Source organism: Stenella coeruleoalba (genome assembly GCF_951394435.1).
Source record: "Stenella coeruleoalba genome assembly, chromosome: 7".
Classification (NCBI taxonomy): domain Eukaryota; kingdom Metazoa; phylum Chordata; class Mammalia; order Artiodactyla; family Delphinidae; genus Stenella; species Stenella coeruleoalba.
Genome location: NC_137153.1, coordinates 10,476,189 through 10,494,863, shown reverse-complemented (window position 1 = coordinate 10,494,863; position 18,675 = coordinate 10,476,189). Strand labels below are relative to the sequence as shown.

Below are 18,675 nucleotides of genomic sequence, written 5' to 3'. Positions count from 1 at the left end.
ATGGTGTACAATTCTACGTTTGCACACCTGTATTCAGTTCTTTTGAGTATATATATTTAAGAGTGGAATTGCCACAGCATATGGTAATTTTATGTTTCACTTTTTGAGAAACCAAGGAACATTACATTTCAAATGAAGAAATGTATTACTTGTATGATTAAAAATAAAGAAAAACTTTTAGAAATAAAAATAGAAAATTGCTCAAAATTTAAAACTGAAAAATCATTTAAATTTGAAATGGACTAAAAAGTACTAGCAAAATTAAAACTGCCTTATAAACGAAAACCCCAGAAATAAATTACTGGCAACTTTTGCAATATATTTTTCTAGTTTTTACATTTTTGTTAAAAAATGAATACATCCATTTAGTTCCCAGCATGTATTGAGATAAAAATTGTGAGTCCTTCTTTACATAAATCAGTTCATTCCCTTTAAGGGTTAAAACGTTTTTGTGCATATTATTCTATTCCTTTTACTGTGCTACCCAGCATTTTTTCAGATCCTAACACCATTTAATATAAATTGGTCTGAAAATTGCTTACTTAATAATATATCTTGACTATCATTCCATATCTGGTTATACAGATCTCTACTTCATTTTTTAAATAGCTGTATAATATTTCATAGTGTATATCATCATTGTTTTCTATTCTCTGATATTAAGGGGCATTTTGATTGCTTACAGAAGTGGTTCTCAAACATTGCAACATTTTAAAACAACTGTCTCAGCCTTATCCCCCAAAGTTCCTGACTCACAGGACTAGGGCAGGGCCTGAGAATTTGCATTTCACACAGGTCTCCATGTGTTGCTGACGTCTAGGGGCTGCACTTTGGGAACCACTGGGATGAGAATGTTGAGCCTGGTTGTTGTGAATAAGTGTGACTGGTGAAGGTTTGAACAGCTGAAACGTAGGATTGTGCTTATGAGAGACAGTGTGTGTGTAAGTGAGAAGAGTATTCAGAAGAGGGATCACAGGGCTCTAGTGAACTTGTGTTCCACTCTTTTTGTTTCTCCCACTCTTTTGTATTTGAGAGTGTTTTATTTCTAGTAAACCATGTTTTCGTAACTGGTGTTTCTATTTGTGGCAGGTTGGAAGATAGGATCACCATTCAGCAAAATGAAGTTTCTGAAGATGGAGCCCCGAGGAGCATGGATCCCCTTGGTGAAGTTCATGTAGGTGAGCATCACTGTATTGGCCTGATTACTTTCCGGAAGGTCGTTAGCACTAACCTGTTCTATTTGGACTATATATTAATAGAGAGCATTGCTAATCACTAACCTGAATTATCTAAAAAATATAATAGGCATAGAGCACTGGACTCCACATTTATTTTTTTATTATTTTTTTTGAAGTATAGTCGATTTACAATATTGTGTTAGTTTCAGGCGCACAGCATAGTGATTCATTTTCTTAATTTGCAGATTAGATTCCATTATAGGTTATTACAAGATATTGGGTATTGTACCCTGTACTATATTTGTTGGTTATCTATTTTATGCACAGTAGTGTGTATCTGTTAACCCCATACTCCTAATTTGTCCTTCCCACTCCCTCTCCCTTTCGGTAAACACAAGGTTGTTTTCTATGTCTGTGAATTTGTTTCTGTTTTGTACATAGCTTCATTTGTATTATTTTTTATATTCCACATATAAGTTATATCGTACAGTATTTGTCTTTCTCTGCCTGACTTATTTCACTAAGCATTATTTTCTCCAGGTCCATGTTGCTGCAAATGGCGGAATTTCATTCTTTTTATTGGCTGCTGGACTCTGCATTTATAAGCCTGTATTGTTTGGCAATGTGGGCAGTGTAACTTTTTGGTCAGTTGTCTTACTGAATGTTCAAAACAAAAAGAGTTGCTTGCCAAAGCTAAGCCAGTATCTCAGGACATTAAATAAGTGGTCGTCTTATTTCTAATAGTATTAATTAAAATATAAGAAGTACAATTTTTTAATATCTAACCTATAGGAACAAAGATAACCTGGAGCTGTTGAGTGTTTAAACAGTACTTTTTCACATGTCCTTGCATTTGTGTCACATTTTTGAACTTCTGTTATAATGGAAGAATTTAACAAATTAAATCTCCTTTCTGAAAATAAAACATACCCGGTTAAAGATTATTTATAAGGTAATAAAGTCACATATATATTTGATTTTGTTTTTCATGGAGTTTTTTGCTATGATTCATGTTAAATAGTATACTTTTCCAGTATCACTTAGCACATTGAGTACTGTATAGACTTGTCATGTAATCTTTCCTTTATTCCACAGAACCTGGAGTGGATGGTTCTCCACACTCTGAGTGTGATGTAGATGAATCTATGCAACCAGAACCATTTTTCCATAAACACTTGAAAGCAGCCTCTCAAGTCCAGTCAGTCCTCTGTTCACCAGAAGAATCCTCTCCACTTCGATCTCACTCTGGTTCACCACGAAGAAATAAAAAACAGAATTCCTTGCTGATTGGACTTTCAACTGGTCTATTTGATGCAAACAACCCAAAGGCAAGTATGCTCCTCAGATGGAAAACGTTATCCATTTGAAAACATGGCACATTTACTATTTTTCTTTGATAAGCTATAATATTGAGTTTTAATCCCTTAAAAACACAAACACATACACACAAAAACACACTCATCAAAATAAACAGAAACAAGAAAACCCCTCCATCTTCTCTCCAATCCTGAAAAGAAATTGCCACTGAGAGTACAGCTAGGACAAAGGCTGCCTCGTTGGCTCCATGTGCAGGGTCTCTTCATAGGGTCTACTTTTATTTGAGCAGAACATCCCTCTTACACCCTCTTATTCTGTCCCCCTTTCCCATTCCCAACCCAAATTCCATTTTTAGTATTAGACTAAGCTTGAGCATTATGTCTTAAAGGGATAGAAGTGCTGTGTTGCCTAATTTATGCCTAGAAGGATTAGTAGGTGTGCATCTGCACTTTCTGGTAAAAGTTTTCCAGACCTCTTATCTGTTCTCACTCTCTGTTTTAAAAATAGGTAACCAATTTTTTTCTTATTAAGAGATTAGAACATATAGAAAATTTAGAAATGTAAGTAATCACGTATCATTTTGTTATATTACTTTTCATATATGTAATTTTTATATATATGTAACTTTTTAACAAAATAGGATATTCTGCATACTTTTTGTAACCTGCTTTTCTATTTAGTACATATCATAAAATTATTACAAATGTTATTTTTACAAAAACAGCATTTTGTCATATTGTCAAATATTCTCTCATATCCTTCTGAATGGCAACAAATTCCATTGTTCTGCTATATCATGCTTTCTTTAATCTGTTTTTATTGTTGGGCCTTTAGATTTCAATTTTTTTTGTTGTTATAACCACATTCATCTGTATCTTTGTTCATATTCACAATTATTTCCATAAAATAAATTTCTGTAAGTGTAATTCAAAAGAGTATATTGTATAATGTCTGATTTTCCTTCAAGAAACATGGTATAGTGCTATAAATAGTATGTGAGAGTTCATACTCTAAATAATACCAACTATTATCATTTACTTAAAAATTGTGTGTTTAATGAATGAGTAATGGTATCAACTCTTTAAAGTTTATATTTCTGTTTTTACCAGTGGGTTGAACATTTTTCATATATTTAACTCTGCATATGAATGAATTACCTGAATTCTCTTGTCCTTAACTGTTTTTAAAATATTTTTTAAATGAAAAATTATTTTCAGTTTAATTTTCCAGATGGATATGTTTTTACTTTGTGGAGTATTTTCTTATGATTTTCTTAAATGTAGAGACGGCTAAATTCTCTCACTTATCTGATAGCATTCAGATTTTCAAAGGTGTAAACTTAGTGAATCTTTGGTGGGCAGAAAAGGATCACCGTATGATTCATGTACTTACTTTTGTCGTGAAGGTGTATAGCTTTCTTTATCCCAAAGCTTTTTAATAACTTACTGCTGTCTATAAAAGTTAATGGACTTTTAACTGAATAATACATTTGATTACTTGATTTCCTTTCATGACCTTAGTTCAGCCTTAGTAGTTCTGTAGAAGTACTTACTCTGGACTTACTCACAGCAAAGCAGATTTCATGTAGAGGGAGGGGACAAGAAAAATCTCTGGAAAATCAAAGCAGTCTATAGCCATTTAAGGCAAGGACAGAAAGTCATGCCTGCCTGTCCCGTAAATTTCTGAGATCATGAGAGTTCATCACTGTGCCAAAATAGTAAATAATCAGTGTTCATAATGGTGGCTTTGAATCATGAAGAAAAGGTGAAAACTATTTATAAGCGTTTATATAATCCGTTTACTAAAATGGGATAATTTAACCTCCTACAGAGATTTTTGTTAAAAGATTTTTGTTTTTTTAAATGCTAAGTCATACTACTTTTGTCTCTTTTTTTATTAAAGGAAATCCTTCTTGAGCTTTGGATCCTAACCTCCCTCACCTTCTTAAAGAAGGCACTCCTTTACTTTTGCCCTCCAGCCTGCGTCATGAACGTCTTTCTCTGTGATGGGTTATTCCCACAGGACACCTGCTCTAACAGGTCCCACCATAAATGGCAAACTTCCCGTAAGCACACATCCTCCCCTGCTCCCACTGCACTTCTGTTTGTTGTATTTTTGCAGTGTCCCCACCACTCACTTCCCAGTACATTCCACTGTGGTTGTCAGCCCACTTCTCCACTGAAGCTTCTCTTGCCAAAATCACCAGTTACCAGTACATTATCAAGTTCCCTGTACCTTTTTCTCTCACCTTTCTTGACTTTTGTTTCAACAGAGTTGATATACACCTTCTTTTATAATCATTTTATCTGTAGGCATCCTGCGTATCATACTTTCCTGGTTTTCCTCTGCATTCATTGTCCCTTTCCGGTTTCCTTTGCTGCAGCCACTCCTACTAAAAGATCTCCTTAAAAGAGTATAGATTCTTCTGTCGTTGGGTGAATTGTTCTGTAAATGTCAAGATTAAGTCCAGTGGTGTTGTTCATGTTTTCTTTATCTTGACTGATTTTTTTTGGTCTATATTAACTATTAGTTGCTGAGAAAAGAAGATGGAAAATTTTAACTATACTTGCATAACTATCTATTTCTCCTTTCAGTTCTGTCAACTTTTGCTCCATGTATTTTGAAGCTCTGTTATTGACTGAATAAGAATTTAGTATTGTTCTGTCTTCTGGGTGAATTGATACATTTATTGTTATGAAGTGTCACTCTGGAATAGTGTTGTTCAAGTCTTCTGTATCCTTTTTCTTTTGTTTCTACTTGTTTATCAATTACTGGGAAAGCACTGTTGACATTTCCAGTCAATTGAACATAAATTAATAATATTTATGTCTTCTTTATAAATTGACCCCTTTATCATTATGAAATGACTCACTTTATCCCTGATCCTATCACCTTGTTCTGAAATCTACTTTGCCTGGTTTTAACATAGCCATTCTAGCTTTCTTATGCTTAGCGTTTATATGGTATATATTTTTACATCCTTTACTTTTTTTTTAAATTAATTTATTTACTTTTGGCTGCATTGGGTCTTCGTTGCTGCACATGGGCTTTCTCTAGTTGCGGTGAGTGGGGGCTACTCTCCATTGTGTTGTGCGGGCTTCTCATTGCAGTGGCTTTTCTTGTTGCAGAGCATGGGCTCTAGGCGTGTGAGCTTCAGTAGTTGTGGCATGTGGGCTCAGTAGTTGTGGCTCACAGGCTCTAGAGCATAGGCTCAGTAGTTGTAGCACACGGGCTTAGTTGCTCCGCGGCATGTGGGATCTTCCCAGACCAGGGTTCAAACCTGTGTTTCCTGCATTGGCAGGCAGATTCTTAACCACTGCACCACCAGGGAAGTCCCTACATCCTTTACTTTTTTTTTTTTTTTTTTTTTTGCGGTACGCGGGCCTCTCACTGTTGTGGCCTCTCCTGCTGTGGAGCACAGGCTCCGGATGTGCAGGCTCAGCGGCCATGGCTCACAGGCCCAGCCGCTCCGTGGCATGTGGGATCCTCCCAGACCGGGGCACAAACCCATGTCCCCTGCATCGGCAGGCAGACTCTCAACCACTGCGCCACCAGGGAAGCCCCATTTCTTTATTAAGAAATCATACTTATTTCATATAGACTTCTTGTAGTTGTCATAAAGTTGAGTCTTGCTTTTTAACACTCTGACAGTCTTTTAATTAAAGTGGTTAGACCATTTATATTTAGTGTAATTTTCAATATATTATCATTATGATTGAGTTTAAACTTATCATTTTGCTATTTGTTTTCTATTTGTCTCATTACTTCTTTCATTCCTTTTTTACTTTTATTCTCCCTTTTGGATTGAGTATTTTTAGTATTTTATTTAATCTCTACTATTTGCTTATAAAGTAGACTTTAAAAAATATTTAATGGTCATTCTCAGTTTTCAGTATAAATCTTTAGTTTATCCTGGTCTGCCTTCAAATATTGTACCGTGTCACGAATAACATCAGAGCCTTAAAACAGTACATTTCCATTCCCCTACTCTTGCCTATCCTTTGTGGAATTGTTGCCATGTGTTTTATTTCTGCATGTATTATAAATTCCACAATACATTTCTATTACTTTTGCTTTCAACATTCAATTATCTTTCACAGAAAGTAAAAATTGAGAAAGCAAGTCTTTTATATTTACATATTAACCATTTCTAACATTCTTCATCCTTTTGTGTAGAATTCGGATTTTTATCTGGTATTATTTTTCTACCACTTTAAGAACTTCTCTAACACTTCTTGTGTCCCTGTTGGTGATGATTTTTTTTTTAGCTTTTGTTTATTTAAAAACATTTTAATTTCACTTTCACTTTGAAAGGGTATTTCTACTAGATCTAGACTTACATTGTCTTCTGGGCTGCACTGTTTCTGACAAGAAACACCATAAATACAGTGGCAGCTTTCATAAGGCAGTTGTAACAGAGTGACTTAACAGAATTGAGAGTATAACACATAAATGAAGATTATTGAAGGTAAATTTGCAATAGGTCAGGATGAAATAGTGTAAAGATGAGACCTTCTAGTGATCTCATGTGGGGTGTAGAGTGGAAGACTGATCTCTATGAAAACGGGAGAATTTATTGTTATAGCAAATGCAGAGTGGGGGAAAGTAAATATTAATGTACAATTCACAAATAACACAAGTGCCTTAAATGTCTTCTTTTGATTTGCTAAAATATCAATTCTTAGAAAATGTCCATAATTTTTGCCTTTGGTAAGTGTTCATAATTTTTTAATGTTTTAAGTCCATTTTTAACCTTGTTTATGGGTTGAAGTGAGCAAGTATTTGTACAAGCTATTTTGAGGGTGTAGTGTTACCGTTGAATTGCAGTAAGCAGAAGCTAAACAAATGTGCTCATCATAAACTATTTTATAGTACAGCCAGAGGATTACTAACACATAATTTTATATTAAAAATACTACAGATGAAAAACTGAGTTGATGGAATTAAGTAGAATTTCATGTGAAGTTCTATTAGTGCAGCTACTACTAAATTCATTCATTCTTTATGTGGTTGTCTTCATTTTTGAGAAAAAATAGAACCAACAGTGAGAGATCTAAAGGAACTGCATTTTTTTAAATGTTTTAAGGTTTTCTAAAACACTGGTTTCCTGTTTGATTTATAATGGTACCAAATGCTAGCTGCATAAATGATCATACTACAAAAAATTTTGGAAAAAATGAGTCTGACTATAAATGAAGTAAGATCTCAGGCAACATGTTCTGGATTAATAACTATTTTCAGGAGGATTTCTTTCTATTAATGTCAGAACTATAGAATATTATTTAAACAATATGAAAGAAATCTAGTAGACTCAGAATTACAGAACTGGAAGTGTTCTTACATAAAATTCTTCTTATGAAGATGAATATCCTGTCTAAAACTTTAGCAGTCTGTCAGGGAAGACTATGAACATTAGGATTTTAGATATAGGACCTTCGGGAACTGTTGGATTGATGGGTGTGTAAACCCATTCCCAGAGGTACAGACCACTTGAAATTTCTTTCTAACCCTATTATTTTATGTTTGGTGATGAAGTTTATTTTAATTAATGACAGGAATAAACTAGAAATTGAGATGATTTTACCAGGGCTAAAATTTATCTCAGCCTAAAAAATATTGCATCCTTTTGTGTAGTCCCCTTGTATTTAGGTATATAATGCGTATATGCTATTTATTTTTATCGATTAGCATGTATCTGGGTAAACTGTTAGTGGCTGCATATTTTGCATACCCCGGGTTTATAATATATGTGGCTCAAACCATTAAAGTAACAAACAAGTCAAGCGTAAATTCTGCTGACAGTACCATTGTTAAGTGCTTTAACCAGGCAGTGTATCTGCGCCATCTTGTAGCGCATCACCATTTTTTTTCTCTTGAGTGCTGTGATATGTAAATTACGTTCAAATAATAGAAGTCTATTCCTTTTTATTCTCACTACCAGATTGTACCAATAAAATTGGCCAAGTATATACATTTTCATTAATGTGCCAAACATTGTGTGTTCTGCACAGTCTCCCATCTGGTGCTGGGCTCCTATCGGGGCCTTAGGAGTCACGTTTCAGATCTTACCGACCCCTTTAGGGTTGACCAGCCCTGAGACTGACTTCTGCAGATGTGTGTGCCGTAGCCCTGTCTGTCCGTCACGTTCCGACTGTGGAAAGGGTGCTGGACAGAGGCTGTTCCTGTTTTCCTGGTCTTATCCAACGCGGTTCACGTTTCAGGCACCTCCTCCGTGTTGTGCTGTCTCATCTCGGTGTGCTGGGCTCTTCCTCACCCTGCTGCTCCAGGTGCTGTCAGCGTGAACTTGGAGGTGCCTATCTTCCCAGCCGTCCTTTCTGGTGGGAAAGGCGCTCGCTGCTCGCAGTCCCTGCTTGCAGTCCGCTGCTCAGGGAGCCCCCAGTGGGCTCTTCTTTGCACTAACTGGAGGCCCTGCCTTAAGCTGTTGGCCACCCAGCATCTGTTAGGGCAAAGGGACACTAAGGGCCACCAGTTGTGTGGGGTGCTGCTTAGCCAAGCTTGGGCAAAAGTACCCGGAGCGCGTTGGACGTTGAGAAGTGAGAGGAAGACTCAGGAGGGGTGCTGTGGCCGAGGGGTGGCAGGGCTTGACCCAGCTCCATCCAGCTCCAGCTCCCTCCATGTGCACACCCCAGATAGACACCCTCCCTACCTTTTAAAGTCCACTTCACATTGAAACCCAAGCAGAACTCTCAAGCTTACTTTCATCACTGAAAAAACCCTGAGCTGAAGTTCAAGAGAAGTAGGTTCTCAGCTTAGGCAAGTCGCCCCTGAAGCTTCTAGCTTTAAATGGATGATCGATGTGTATATATAAATAACAAAATTATTATTAGCTCCAATTTTCTAATTTTTTCTCTCGTTTTAATCTTCTCACTGTCTCACTCCTAATAAGATATCGGTTGCCTTTTTATAGATGTTGAGGACATGTTCACTTCCAGACCTCTCAAAGCTGTTCAGAACACTGATGGATGTCCCCATTGTTGGAGATGGACGTCAGGACAATCTTGAAATGGATGAAATGGAAGATGAGCATGTTAAGGAAGGACCTTCCGACTCTGAGGACATGTGAGCATGATGACATTCGTAGATACCGACACTAACAGGATTTCTGAATTTACACATGTTCTAGAGATGGAGCCTCACCCACAGTTTTCAAACATGATCTGTAGCTGACCTTGCACTACTCCTTTAACTTTTTACAGTGTATTTTAAAGTACAGTCAAGGAAACTTTGATATGTGTGTCTGCCTCTAAATACTGTAACTTAATGTCACTTGAGGAATGTAAGGACAGGGTCACCATTGTGTTCTCTGTCTTACTGGCCACTGAGCGCCCGTCACAACGCTTGATGTGGCTGGTGCGTAATTGAGTGAACCTCAGCAGGATAATGACTGTTTGGTAGTTTGATGCCACATGGTACAGGGATTGCAGTGGGGAACTGAAGGACTCACTACTCTGCTCTTCCCCAGGAAGATGCCAGAAAGCTCCCCATCTGTCTCCTGCCGCCTGTGATTTCAAAACCATGGCAGTGGGCAGTTAGCAAAATTTAACAACACTCCTGAAAGAGGAAAATTTAACAACACTCCTGAAAGAGGAAAATTTAACAACACTCCTGAAAGAGGAAAATTTAACAACACTCCTGAAAGAGCTGGGAACTGGCAGCTCCTTAGACAGTAATGCCCCTTCACCTTCCTTGATATCAGTCAGCCTTCTCAGCCCATCCGACAAATGTTACAGCGTTTTGGGGGAAATAAAACCAGAGTGTTCAAGAAGTGTATTCAAGTCACCGGGAAAATAGGTTGCAAAATGCTATAATTTTTATGATTTATTTTTTGATTTGTTTGAATTTAAGTTTCTCCTTTTTACCTCTGCCTTTCAGTAGAAACAATGTGTGTTTTGATCTAATTGAAAACATGATATCAGTCTCATGATTTTTCTCCCTTTAATTCTTGAGCTGAGCACTGCATCTGGTGCATTTTATTTTCTGTTTTTGTTTTTCTTAAGGCTTGCCCTTTCTTTTTAAATTTCTAGCCAAACTTTATCTTTCAAAGGTTGACTTTTGAATTCTCTGGCTGTCCAGTGGTTAGGACTCCATGCTTTCACTGCCGAGGGCCCGGGTTCAACCCCTGGTCGGGGAACTAAGATCCCACAAGCCACGCAGTGTGGCCAAAAAAATAAATAAAGGTTGACTTTTTTTTTCCCCCATAGAGTTCTGTAGATTTTTGCTGGTGCCCTCAAAATTTGGAGGAAAAGTTACCTTTTTATCCTTGCTTCTTCTGCTTGGCTGTGGTCATTAAGCACTTTACGTTGTATTTTTATTAAGCCTGTTGGATAACAGGACAACATTTCAGCACCTCTGTGGTTGACAAAATCCTTGGTAACAGTTTTTTCCTCAGAGTTTTTATAAGTCATCAGTTTTTATCTGAGTGAATATAGCTTATTTGTGGCTTATATTCTTTTAATTACTAGTTGATGACAGAATTTTATTTTAAAATTTTAAGTTAGAAGGTTTTAATGTTATTTTTAAAATTTGAAAAGTAAGGTTTTTTTCAAGTAAGTTACTCCATATGCATATAGGGAAATTTCACTTGACATTTTTCTTTGGAAAATATGCATGTTTTTGATCCAAACTTTATTTATGGTCATATAATAAAACCTACTAAAAAGAAAATTCAGGAGCAGGTTTTAAAGTACCTGAGTCAATTTTCTGAGTGCTCATGTCATAAAAAATGTTAATCCTCTTACACTTTTCTTACATTGGCATAGTTAGCAGCCCACTTGCTTTAATACCATCTGTGGTAGAAACTAATTCCTCTACAGGAAGATTTTACCAACAGGTTAATGCCTAGTCACATAGCAATGGTACCTAGCAGATGTGCGTGGTATGTAAGTCTGGTAATTAAATATTAAGCTAAATGCTCCTAGAAGGATGATCCAAAAGATTAGACACTGTCCTTCTCATTCTAATTAGATGATGTTTGCTTTTCTTTAAGTGCTGCAAAGTCAAAGTGTAGGAGTTTGTACACATACGTACAAAATGAAGATATTTCTACATTAAAAATTATTTTTCTGTTAATGAAAATTTTGTATGAGGTCTCACATAATAATATTTATGTTTTAGTTCTGCAGTAAGTATTTGTTTATTCAATTAGAGTCTAAACTTTAAGAAAGGGCTTCATCAGCCCTGTGTTCTGCTTAATACTGCTTTTCCACTATTGAAATCCTCACTGTGGGTCCCTAATCTTTCAGAGGACTTTACGTATCTAAAACTCGAATGAACTCGTAGTCTACAAGTTCTTCCATTTGCGTGCCCCAGGGAGAAAGAAGCAGCTCCTGGGGGAATGGAGCTGCGTGCTGAGTGTGCTTCCTGGGTCTTGTAGGCGTGGTCAGAAGGCCTAAATCTCAGTCTCGTTTTTGTCATTTATTGACCACGTGGCCTTGACAAGTCACTTGAGCACCTTGATTCATAGTTTCCGTGTTTCTAAAGTGAGTTTTGTATGGATAAAATTTAAATAGTAGGATAAACAGCTTTAATAACTAAGGTATTATATAAGTGTAAGATATTACTTGCATAAATCAGTTCATTTCAGCATCTGTAATTGCACAAAAGTAGAATTAATACTCTGGGCAGTGCCTGGAGGGCAAGACCCCCGCAGTGAGGCTAGTGCCCAGCTGTCGCACATCCACACCGAGATTTTGCTGAACCTTCAAAACTACATGAAAGAAAAATACTTAGTCTGGCTCTTCAATATTGAAGCATTCTTTCAAAACTTAAGGAATTAATAATGTTGATAGTTACATGATTCTCTCTGACAAATCAGGACCATTTTATACAAGTCATCTTCGGGCATACGTATTCCAGATGTGTCATGTGCTTTATTTATCAATTGTGTGAATCCTTATTTCCTTTGTTAAAAACTGTGTGTTTTTTCAGATTTCTTTTTACCCACAACGAATACTTTTAAGTAGAAAGGAGCGCATGTATATGGAGTTGAAGTAAAATTTCAGAAAGGTAAAGGTTTGGTAATGTTCCATTTAATTTTTAATTCTCAGTGTGTTTGAAGAGACTGACACAGACTTACAAGAGCTTCAGGCCTCCATGGAGCAGCTGCTGCGGGAGCAGCCTGGGGAGGACTACAGCGAGGAGGAGGGGTTGGGCCTGAAGACCAGCGACGCGGAGCAGGCCGCCAACGGCACGGACGCGGGCGATGAGGACGACAGCCCTAGCAGCGAGAGCGCTCTCAACGAGGAGTGGCACTCGGGTGCGTGGTGGCCCACACTGCAAGCAGCGTGTCTCTTTCTGGCCTCCAACACGAGCCCCTTCCAGCCTTAAGTGAGGCTGAAGCCTGTTCTGTGTCGCTGACTTGCGTCCACTCTCTCTTCTCACACAGTCTGCATACATAGTTGTCCCATTTCTTTTCCACTAAAGTATGGAAATGCTTCTTGAAGCATTTTTATCCTGTTATCCTCCACTTCGTGACTTATTTTCCTAGTAATAAAGATAGTAATTTAGTTTTCTTAGCCCTTTATGTTTTACAAAGGGCTTCCACGTACAGTGCTTAACCAGCAGGGTTAAACTGAAAGAGTTTTTAAAACCTTGACACTTCTTTTTTTTTTTTTTTGGTTTGGAAGCAGCTCCTTGTTCATATCATTGACCCTAAGATGCATAGAAAATTTGTGTGTTTAAATAACGATTTATTTGAGAAGAAGAGGTAATGTGAAAAAGAATGATTCTGCATTCATTTTTCCTTTACTAGAATTTTTCAGATTACCTTGGGCATGTACATGACATAAAACATATAAAGCATTTATAATACTTTTTAAGTGCCTTCCAAGTTTTATGATATACATCTTAGGTCATCTATGTGCTTGTTCATGTTTTGCCCTATGTTTAATATCAAGTTTTTAAAAATAGAGTGGGTTGCCTCAGTGCAGAACATACGGGTATGCTTTTTCCTTTTTTTTTTTTTTTTTTTTTTTTAGCTAAATTCAGTGACATCTCTTGGAATAGTTTTTATTCTAACCTGACTCACTGTTTATGTCTATAAAAGAAAAGATTTCTAAAGTAACATTCCTATTAAGACAAATTTATATATACATACATTGATTACCTATATATATGACAAGTATTATAATGACAGAAACTTTATATTGAATGTACAAGTAGTCTACCAATGACAGTATTCACGTGTCACAGGATTTTAATCAGTTATGGTAAGAATTATTTCATTCAGTCTTTTACATCATAAAATGTCTTCTTTTTTATTTATGTTTTTAGATAACAGTGATGGTGAGATAACTAGTGAATGTGAATACGACAGTGTCTTTAATCATTTAGAGGAACTAAGGCTTCACCTAGAGCAGGAAATAGGCTTCGAAAAGTTCTTTGAGGTTTACGAGAAAGTAAAAGTGAGTAAAATGTCACTTAAAGCATTTAATTTTGAAATATGCTCTGTTTGAATTACTAGTGAAATGTCAGTGATTTTTATTGGTCATTAGACCCATTATAAATAATAAACAAAGTCTCCAATTAGAGGAGGTTAACATTCAAATATTAATTTATATTTGGAAATTTGGTATAGGCTGTTCATGAAGATGAAGATGAAAATATTGAGATTTGTTCAACAGTGGTTCAGAATCTTTTGGGAAATGAACATCAGCATCTTTATTCCAAGATTCTTCATTTAGTTATGGCAGATGGAGCCTATCAAGAAGGTAAGATTTCCTCACATCCTTATATTTTAAATAAATGTGCAAAAAATAAAATGACAAATGTAAATTGATGACGTTATATCACATGCATTTTGGTGAAATCTATATTGGAATTATATGTAGTACTTTGAAGCAATTAACTGTGTCCTTCTTTTTGACTGTTTCTGGCATAAGCTTTTATTGGCTCAAGTTTTTTAAGTCAATATTTTAATTTAATTTGCAAGTAACATTTTGAATGAGATTTTTTAAAAGCCTCCTTATTGGACAGCTCTAGAAATTAGAATACTTTTTTATTAAGGAGGCAGAATTAAAATTTTAGACACATACGTAAAATTTCTCCTAACTAGAGCCAAATGTAATCTCTTCTGTTGAGAGTAAGTAGAGTTCATCTACAGTGATTTGAGGGTAAACCATTTTTATATTTGGAAAATATTTACCAATAGAATTACTCAGAATGTGTTAGGACTTTATTAAAAGTTATTAAAGTTAAAAATGTTTTTCCCCTTAAATTGGTCAAGAGCACTAAGCATGGAACCTAGAGACCAGAGTTACATTCCCGACTCTGACAAGCTGGTCATGACACAAGGTGACTTATTTTGTCTCGAGTTTGTTTCCTTTGCTATCAGATGGAGCATGACCTCCAACCTCATGCACTGTGGTGGATTTTCAGAGTGTTTATGGAGCCCCCGTGGGCCTGGCACTCCATTTCTGTGGCCACTGAAGGGCATGGTCTGTGCTTACATGTTGTGTACAGTTTCCTTGGGAGATAAGACAGGTAGATAGGAAAGAAAGTGTAAAACTATACATAGAAGTGCTCATTCTGAAATGTTTTCAGTGCAGTAGGAATTAGAGAAGGGAGATCAAACTGGGAAAAATGGAAAGAAACGTAGAAGGTGTGACTTGTAGGGAAAAGAACAAACCAGCGATTCATGTGTGTTAGGGTTAGACTGACTGTATTAGGAGCTTCCTGTTGAGAATTAGTCTTTGTGATTGACCCTGTGAAATGTGTAAGGAACTGGAGGAAACCAGTGAAGGTTTCTGAAGTGAAAGGACTGACATAGTGGAAGAGGCAGCGGGAGCACCTGATGGAAACGGTAGGGGCAGTTGGCGTGCGTTGGTGAGGACCCGGACTTCGTGTTCAGAGGGGTGTTCAGTTCAGGTATTTCAGAGCCAGGGTTTTATTAAAATATTTGTCATTTTGACTCATGAAAAATTAAGTCTGCTAAAATCACAGCTCAAGAATGCTTTTTATTTTGGGAGAAACTTTATGGTTATGTAGACTTATTTACATTAACTGTAAGCTCAACAAAAACTGTTTCTTGAGTTGCTTTAATGGAAGTAAAATTCTTGATAAAATTCTAATAGTTATCGTTAAATTGAAACTAGAAAATCTTCAGGTAGAGTAAGTACTCTTTTTTTAAAATTTTATTTATTTATTTATTTTTGGCTGTGTTGGGTCTTTGTTGCTGTGCGTGGGCTTTCTCTAGTTGCGGCAAGCAGGGGCCGCTCTTTGTTGCGGCGTGCGGACTTCTCATTGTGGTGGCTTCTCTTGTTGCGGAGCACAGGCTCTAGGCGCGCAGGCCTCAGTAGCTGTGGCACACGGGCTCAGTAGTTGTGGCTCACAGGCTCTAGAGTGCAGGCTCAGTAGTTGTGGCGCACGGGCTTAGTTGCTCCGCGGCATGTGGGATCTTCCTGGACCAGAGCTCGAACCCGTGTCCCCTGCACTGGCAGGCGGATTCTTAACCACTGTGCCACCAGGGAAGCCCAGTAAGTACTCTTATAGCTTCAGACCCCACTGCATTTTCATTACTTTTCTTCTTAAGCTAACAGAATAACTGCCAAGGAGTAGTTCAGGCCATTAGCAGCAAGGAACAGATTGAACGTAAACCAGTCCTTTTTATAAGCCAGCAGATAGTGTTGCCTGTGTGCTTCACTACGTAGTAATTCAGATTATCAGAAATAGGCGCAAACAGAATCACGTTTTATGCTTATGGTGGTTGCTATGAAACCTATCAGTAGAAATTTAAGGAAGCTCTTCTTTATTAAAAAAAAAAAATGTCAAAGGACAATAAAATAATTCCACTTTGGGGAAAAAATATAAGAACGTACTTATCCAAATAAATGTTTAGTGTCTTCAAAGCAGAGATACAGACTTATTCTAATGAAGGTATTCCATTACACAAAATATCTTGAAACTTCTCTTTCAGAAATTCCCTGACAGCTTATATACCAGATTCTTTTGATTGTCTTTCTTGATACAAATCTTTTCTGAGAGCATTTACTTTTTTTCCAAAAGCTTAAAGTTACTTGCAACCAAGTTTAGTGAATGAAGTGGGTAATCAAGATAAATGATATGTGATCTTTTTCAGTAACTTACCATGCAGTAATGAACCTAATTTGTATAATTAGTTTGTAAACTGATTTGGAATATTTTGAACAAGAATTCATTTCTAGGGCTTCCCTGGTGGCACAGTGGTTGAGAGTCCGCCTGCCGATGCAGGGAACACGGGTTCATGCCCCGGTCCGGGAGGATCCCACATGCCGCGGAGCGGCTGGGCCCGTGAGCCATGGCTGCTGAGCCTGCACGTCTGGAGCCTGTGCTCCGCAACGGGAGAGGCCACAGCAGTGAGAGGCCCGCATACCGCAAAAAAAAAAAAAAAAAAAGCATTTCTAAAAATATTTGTCAAAAATTAATACTATTACTTTAAAGGTATGATGTGTAGACTAAAGTCAAGGATTTAAAGTGTTGATGCGTAATTTTGGCAGTATAAATTTTCGTAAGATTTATTTATATTCCATCTCGTTCCCCCAAAAAAGGTTTAACTACATGATATATAGTGCAATGTATATATATGTGTGTGTGTGTGTTTATACACACAGATCAAACTGAAATTAAGTTAAAAACAAGTGTTTGGGAAAGTCAACATTATCAGGCAAATGAATACCTCAGGCAAATGAGTGCAAGCAATATAATATTAAGCCAAGTTGAAGTAGGAACAGAAAGTTCATGGTCAAAGGGTCTCTACAATTTGGGAAAATAATTCACAAATTTGGTGCTGAGATTTGTAGCAAAGCAGGAAACCTAACTAATCACTTGAGACGAAATATGTCCGTTACTCAGAGGACAGCTCTTTTTGGTATTGAAACAAAGGAAAAATGTCCAGTGATTCTTCTAAAAAGGGGACTATGATAAAGTGTTCCTCAAACTCGGGTAGCATGTAGAGTCCCCTAAAGGGGAAGATACTTTTTCAGACTCCAAGAATCTAAGTCCATAGACCTCAGTGAAAAACTGAAGTCTTAGTGTTTGCAAATGTCTTTCAGTTGTGTTTATTACTATAAAACATGGGGGTTTTTAATATATATATAAAATATTTTTATCAAAATGAATATATAAAATATAAACATTATCTGGAACTTGTATATTCCTGATTTAATTAAAATCTTGGACACCATTCTATAAAACAGCCTTGTTATGGCCTGAAAACATTCTCAGTAACTTTTACAATATTTGGATTTCATAGGACACTTTCTCATAATATGGCATGTGGAAGTTAATGGCATGAGGCCAGAAAAATGATTGTATTTGAGTGAATCTGTGGAGAGTATCAGACTAGTTCTGTTCATACTCAGACTGCATCCTTCAGGCAGTTCTCACAAGTATCGTTTCAAGATGCTTTCCATTAGTAGTCAGCAACAGTGTCCTTGGGAGTTAGCGTTGCTTGACAGGTATTTGGAAAACTTGCCCCTTCCTTGGAGAAAAAGCACAGTCAGCTGAGCCATGAGGTAGAATTGACACCGTCCTGTGACAGCTGAGTGGTTTCAGAAGGACACATGCCTACACAGAAGGCCATTCCCCTGCAAAACACCACCAATCATGCCAGCTAATGCACTCCTCAAGAAGCAGTACCAGGTTTACTCTACCACACAAATGAAAGGGCACGAGGACCCCGAGTTCTGGATCATAAAGCCTGCAGTAATTCCTTTAGCCTGGAAAAAAAGGTAAAGCAGCTAAGCATATCAACTCACTAAGCTGGTTGTAAAATGTATATTGAATTCTCTAAATCAGCCATCCCCAACTTTTATGGCGCCAGGGACCGGTTTCGTGGAAGACAGTTTTTCCACAGAGTGGGGAGTGGGGTGGGAATTGTTTGGGGATGAAACAAGCGCGTTACATTTATTGTGCACTTTATTATTATTACATTGTAATATATAATGAAATAATTATACAACTCACCATAATGCAGAATCAGTGGGAGCCCTGAGCTTGTTTTCCTGCAACTAGATGGTCCCATGTGGGGGTGACGGGAAACAGTGACACCCAAAGTGTGTTGCTTATGTCTGGTCTACCCCGTTAGATGCAGCTTAATTGTCACTTGCCACTCACTGATAGGGTTTTGGTGTGAGTCTGCAAGCAAGGGATTTTTGTTGTGGTGGTGGTGGTGGTGGTACGCGGG

General features: G+C 37.2%; 1 protein-coding gene across 7 annotated transcripts in view; it reads left to right on the top strand.

The window, feature by feature from the left end:
- NEK1 (NIMA related kinase 1) overlaps window positions 1-18,675 on the top strand; it is a 233,037-nt gene that overhangs the window by 200,526 nt on the left and 13,836 nt on the right. For 6 of the 7 annotated variants that reach the window (XM_079926982.1, XM_079926986.1, XM_079926985.1 and 3 more), the window contains 6 exons: window positions 1,090-1,178; window positions 2,274-2,506; window positions 9,424-9,575; window positions 12,563-12,771; window positions 13,788-13,918; window positions 14,092-15,957. In XM_079926982.1, coding sequence (XP_079783108.1) covers window positions 1,090-1,178; window positions 2,274-2,506; window positions 9,424-9,575; window positions 12,563-12,771; window positions 13,788-13,918; window positions 14,092-14,292 — 1,015 coding nt within the window. In that variant the 3' untranslated portion in view covers window positions 14,293-15,957. Of the gene's footprint in view, window positions 1-1,089; window positions 1,179-2,273; window positions 2,507-9,423; window positions 9,576-12,562; window positions 12,772-13,787; window positions 13,919-14,091; window positions 15,958-18,675 lie in introns of those variants that run through there. The other variant, XM_079926984.1, reaches the window with a different exon arrangement.